Here is a 6,004-nt window from a genome sequence, read left to right on the forward strand (position 1 = left end):
TCACTTCGACAAGAAAAAATGCGAAAGAAAAAAAAGGAAGAATATGGTACAAAAAAAAAAAAATACAAATAATAGAATTGTTGTATATTAATTATCCAATTTACAAATCGAGCAAGCTTCTTTGGCTTCTTTTAATTCAGTACCCTTTGCTCGGCTTCTATCAATTCAGTTTCTTTTTTTTCGCTTTTGCGCCCCACCCCAACCTAACCCAAACGTCAAACCACGTTACATACATACTATGTTATACCTTCTACGGCCGAAGAAGAAGGAGACGAACCCCAATGAATGGAGATCAAGTCGACAAGAAGGAATGTTGGAAAAGATTTCAAAATTAAAAAAAAGTGGACGGAATGTTCCGCGTTTTCCTCTTGGTAAGCCTTCTTTCCGTCCCATCCGATTTGTAAAGTAAAATAGATCGAGATTTTATCATTTTCCCTGGCTCTGATTCAACACCCGGTAACCATCTTCCATTTAAGCTATGCATTGGGTACTTCCTTTCTGATATTTCTTCACTGGAGCTAGAGGGGAGGGGGCATCCCAAAAGCCCACTCCTAAGCTCCTCCCTTCTCAGCTTCGTTAACCAAAATCCTCGCGCCACCCACGGCCGGGTCCCACCATGGATCGAGCCAACACACACACACACATATATATATAGCTCACAAAATCTTCCGTCATCTCGCCGCCTGCGCAACAACAGTTCGCCGCAACTTGTTCCAACCCGCACCGAACCGCCTTCTTTCCGGTTCCAACTTCCTCCCCCCCCCCCTCCTTCAGTAATGCACCTATGCATTTGCGATAAGGCAATTATGTATCGTTTTGCACGCGCGCGGCAAATATTGTATATCCGACGTCGGGTATTCCCATGTTTACAGCCAACGTTTTTTTTTTTTGGCCAAAAACATAAACATTTGGGAAAATCATCTCCAAACTACAAAAAAAGCGATTGCCCAACCCTGTGCAAACTGGTGTCATAATGTGCAAATACATCATACTGATCGTCGTCTGTGCGTGGGTAAATTCATGATTCTCCTTGCGCTTTATCACTCACTCAACTCACAAAACTGCTTCTCAAAACTTATGATGGAAGAAGGGTTTCTCATGGGGCGGCCTTTACGTTACAACACCGGCTTGTCACGCGCCAACGATCCAACCCCCGGATCCTTGTCCCGTTTACGGGCGAGATGGCCGGTTATGAACCATGCGCTTTGCATCTGCTACGTCGAAGTTATGACGTGGTAGTATCTTACGTAAGTACTCAAGTGTCAAGTGGATTGATAAGACAATATTAGATTCGGCCAACTCCGCTGTATAAGCGCGCTCACACGTGAGTAACATCCACGTGCCACTGTCAACTTATATGTATGTCGGAAGCACTGATGGGTTTCACGAATATCACGAAGCAAGTTACACGCTACGTCCATACACATTTATCAGAATTGAATCTTTTTTTACTTACAACTGTCAGCATCGGTCCTCGTGCATCAGAAGAAGAACTAGCTCAAAATAGGGATCTGCCACAATCCTTCTTCTTCGAACCATGCAACACTCACGAGTCACATCAAACAATATATACATATATCTCTCCCACATAATTAATCCGACCACGCAAACCCAAGGCATGCATGCAAAAGCCCAACATCCTGCAATACTCACTGTATCGTTTTTTCTCATCTTTCTTCTCCCGACTCGAACTCGGATTCGGAATGCTCACGCCCACCCACCCACACACACACACACACCCAGCGCAACACACAAACCCTTCCCTCGTGATCGAACTGCCTGCGGAATGGATTGATTCTTGAACGCGCTTACAGTACAAATGCTGAAATCAATCAATCACAATACATATACATACTTAATAACAATGATAAGTATATATATATATATATCCGTGCGCAGCAGCCCCCGCGGCACGGCTCGGCACGCGATGGCGCCTCTACTTTACAACTCACGCTTCACACTTCAACACTTCCACCATATGTAAAAAAAAAAAATGCCTCTCTCTCTATCTCTCTCATTCTCCATCAAATCCCTATCCTCGCTCCCAGTTTTTCCTTTTTCACCCCCCCCCCCCCACATCAACACCACAATAGCATAGATCATGATTCGCTTCAAGTTGTCCTCCTACTAGTATACTGGCACTGCGCAAGTAGACCCCCCCCCCAATCAATCGTGCATGCAATGCAATGCACTTCCAGCAGTCCGTTTCGACTTGCGATATGTATGCAGGCCTGATCTTCCCCCCTTCCCCACCACCCCACGGCTTCTCGAGATACGCTCACGACATGCCCCGGCGTACGCACTTCCTTTCACATTACATATACATAAGTTGTGTGTATCGGCATACATCGGCTGTGAGTATGTCTGTATATATATATATATCCGTATACACTTTTCTTTTACAGTAAGCAATTCCTCGATCGATCACTCGTCTCATCTCGTCTGGCTAGCTTTTGATACAGGTAGAAAGAATATTATGAATCGAATTGTGAGACATCACATCACCGAATCAAAAAAAAAAAATTGCTCATTGGGTACGTGCGTACGGTACGGAGCGTTTCAGCAGGTTCAGCAGGTCACGTCACGTCAGTTCAAACTTTCAAAATGGGGGGAGGGAGGATTACAGAGTGTTCATTTTTTTTTATCGATCCATGTGGCCCGTTGGCCGCCCCCCCCGGAGAGTTGCTCTGCCGCCACTAGCTTTTGAACCAATTGAAATGAGTACGTTCGAGTCCGATGTCGATGGTCGATCGACGGTCGACACTGTCTCTCCGATCCCGCATGTGCATGACGTGTCAGATTAGTTATTTTTTTTTGTCCACATCATATTACTTACAATATACCTATATGGGACGCATTACCCAGTGATGTAGATATACTACCGTAGACAATCCCGGCCACAGCACGGCAACCTCATCAGGATCGGCCTCTTGAGAAATACACCCAGACCAGGACCCCAGAACTTCGACGGTAGTATTCGTTATTATTCGTTTCGTGCAAGCAGTACTAGTACTACTTGCTTGGTGCCATGCATGCATGCACAAGCACATGCGGCACCTTGCCGCGGCTTTTTTCTAGAGAGAAGTCAAACCCGAGCTTAGCCGATCAGTCGTTATTCATTTACATATACCTTTCTAGGTGCATGGGACACTCGTTGAGCGGTCATGCATGGCTAGTCGAGAACGAGCCTCTGGCCGGGTGTGTATGTATATATATATATGCATGGCAGATCAAGGATTGAGGATGCCACCGAAGCGGGCGATGGATAGATTGATCCGCCAATCACGGACTGACTGACTAACTAACTAGTTAGTTGAACAGCTGGCCTTGGCTATAAGCTCAGATCTAGCTGAAGAGGTAATTAGTACCGTATACCTGTAGTTCGTGATCCATGACTCACATCCCCGAGGATTTAATCCCCTAATTTTTTCCTCCCTATCATCACATTCAATAAAGGTTTAAAACTTTTTGCATGCACGGGGTGATCATTCACATTTAATGCAAAAGCCTACCGCTGAGTCACGTATAGTTACGAAATGATGGTACAAAATGCATGCGCAACCACCCGCGACACACTGGCAGCTACTACTAGGCCGCGCCGCTCATGCAAACTCAACACGCATGTCGGTACTAGTGGAGAGATCCTTAGCGCTGCGTCCATCCTCTTCATATAATAATCACCACACAGGGATGATCTAGTAGTATTGACAAACTCGCCACTTGAGTGGTGTTGGACGCACGCACCTGTTAGTCACTTCCTTTTTTGGTCTGGTCGCTACTTATACCGCAGGGCGGTCACAATAATGTTATATCATCTTCCCCCCCCCAAGGCTGAGCACGTGCGTACTAGTGGCCGCGTTTCTCAACTGCTCCAATCCCGAAATATAATATTCATCCGTTAACGATAAAACACGCAACCGGCCACGTCTGGATCTTATCCACGGACAAGATTTTCCAGCCAGCTGTGATCGAACCAGCCAGTTATGTACAACAGCGGAATCGCAGACCGGCGCAACCGCGAAGTTTCAGAGTTTGGCTGAAACGATCGCATTGCATCAGATCAGGCTTACAGTAATTGCATCCATGTGTAAAATACACCCATGCATTGCGCTTAATATCAACGTCATCAACAACGCGCTTGAAGTCAGAGAAATATATATATATATTATATTATGCGTAATCGTTATTCGTCCTCTTCTTAAGCTCTCGTACTAGCAGCAAAACACACGCGCGCGGCGCTTCCTTTTTTCCACTTTCCGAAGAAGGTGGATAACGTGTAGGTAGGTAGTACTACTACTACTAAACTATCTTCCCTCTCGCCTTCGATTCTGAGTAAGCGAAAATATATATATATATATACATGACATGATGCCGCGGCGCGGCCGAGCAGTAGTGACACCACTGGCATCATAATTTAGTTCAAGGGAAAACAACAACAACATGGAACAACCTCTCTGGCAGTTCGGTTCGGGTTTGTTACATAGCGTACTCTCCGATCCGGGCCCATTACATAAATTGTTGCAACTCGGCGATTTAGCCGTTAGTGTGCCGTCGATTGTGTGTGTGTGTGTGTGTATTGCTTGTAAGTACTAGTACTGCTACATACGTGGTACCCATTGCCACCTACAGTACTACTAAGCCTTGGCACCCGATTCTCATTGAAAAACGAATGATTCTAGTATGTAAAGAAAAGGGGGGAATTCAGCTGGGCAAGCCCGCGGAAGCCTTTTTGCACACCACAAAAAAAAAAAACTGGCTTCGGTTGGTGGGTGATGCATGATGATCAAATTTAGAAGAAAAGTTGAGAGGGGTGCGAGAGATGGATCCGAGGGGACCCTTATCTTATAAGGTACTAGTATCTTCTGCTGTTGCTCCGCATCAAACGCAGGTGCAGGCGAGTAAGTACGCGGTTGGGGGGGAGGGCAGTTTCGGGACCGATTGCCTGAGAGCTCGGTAGCAAAAAAACAAATGGCTTTGATCTTCGATTTATTTTGTTTGATAGTATCAAACAAAGTTGCACTTCTCCCCCAACATCACACGTGCGGTTGGCGAATGAATGTTCTTAAGTCTTAGAATGAGAGCAAATTTACATAAAGCTAAGGGGTTTGGGTCTTTGCATGTGTTGTAATCCCCGAGGCCGACTCGGAATAACGTCGCATGGTTTTGCGCCACGGGGATAAATAAACATTTACGAGAATAGAATATCCATTTTTACCCCACGCGTGGGGTAAAAATGGATTACAGAAGTGGGGCCTGCCATATACGGGATTTATGGCAAATGACAACGGAGCTTCGCGCACGCCCGACGCCTTTTTCTTCTTACTACGCCTTTCCTGTAACATGAAATATGGCCCCTCACCCAATCTCATTCTACAAATCCTTTTTACGCAACCAAACTTTTCTGATCAGTCGCTTTTGCTACCACAAATGGTATATATACGCCATTTTTTTCAATTCCCTGTTACTCTGTATTCAGTTAGGCTGAGGCTTGCACAGGACCGAGGCTGGATTGACTGGCTCGGGCGGCAACAGACTGGATCACTGAATCTATGTGTTCTGCCATGCAGTACAGAGTGCAGTCGCGCACGCGCCCTCAGTCAATCCTGTTTCTGATTTTTGTACGAGTATGCTCATACATATGCCAAGCGGGCCACACACCCGGAGTTAAGTTTAAAACGTACGGATTCATCCATCCATCCATCCATGTACGACAAATCGACCTCTGTTGGGGTTTAAGCTAGGCTGGTCATGCAGCTACCATTATTGGGTATTCGGATCGACTTCTGCGTGCAGAGCTTACTTGAAATTGGGTATTAATGCGGTACAAATACTTACTAGTCGTATTGACAACGCGTAACTGCGACGCCATGCACTGAGTGTGGTTACGTGCATGCAATCATGATCCGCACAGTACATGCAACTTGACCCAGCGTGCGTGCTGTGCGCACACGGTCGCGCGCGCCTGGGCTTATCGTGCGCGCGTTGCGCCGTCGAATCATCGACA

The 6,004-nt window shown here is 46.1% G+C and overlaps 1 protein-coding gene across 1 annotated transcript; it reads left to right on the forward strand.

The window, feature by feature from the left end:
* The first annotated feature begins 1,986 nt into the window (after window positions 1-1,986).
* On the forward strand, window positions 1,987-2,868 carry EI90DRAFT_1991909 (uncharacterized protein). The gene is made up of 3 exons (XM_039052410.1): window positions 1,987-2,354; window positions 2,406-2,488; window positions 2,567-2,868. Exons 1-3 carry the CDS (start codon window positions 2,177-2,179, stop codon window positions 2,705-2,707), a joined length of 402 nt encoding a protein of 133 aa, XP_038912681.1. The 5' UTR covers window positions 1,987-2,176; the 3' UTR covers window positions 2,708-2,868.
* The last annotated feature ends 3,136 nt before the right edge of the window (window positions 2,869-6,004 follow it).

This window comes from Cantharellus anzutake (genome assembly GCF_015039405.1).
Source record: "Cantharellus anzutake strain C23 chromosome Unknown EI90scaffold_48, whole genome shotgun sequence".
Taxonomy (NCBI): Eukaryota; Fungi; Basidiomycota; class Agaricomycetes; order Cantharellales; family Hydnaceae; genus Cantharellus; species Cantharellus anzutake.

Bases quoted from the DNA above. Each gene is read 5' to 3' on its own strand.
- EI90DRAFT_1991909 (XM_039052410.1), top strand. From the start codon at position 2,177: ATGCAATGCAATGCACTTCCAGCAGTCCGTTTCGACTTGCGATATGTA. The intron at 2,355-2,405 runs GTGAGTATGTCT...TTTCTTTTACAG, and splicing joins TGTATCGGCATACATCGGCT to TAAGCAATTCCTCGATCGAT. The intron at 2,489-2,566 runs GTGAGACATCAC...GCGTTTCAGCAG, and splicing joins AGAATATTATGAATCGAATT to GTTCAGCAGGTCACGTCACG.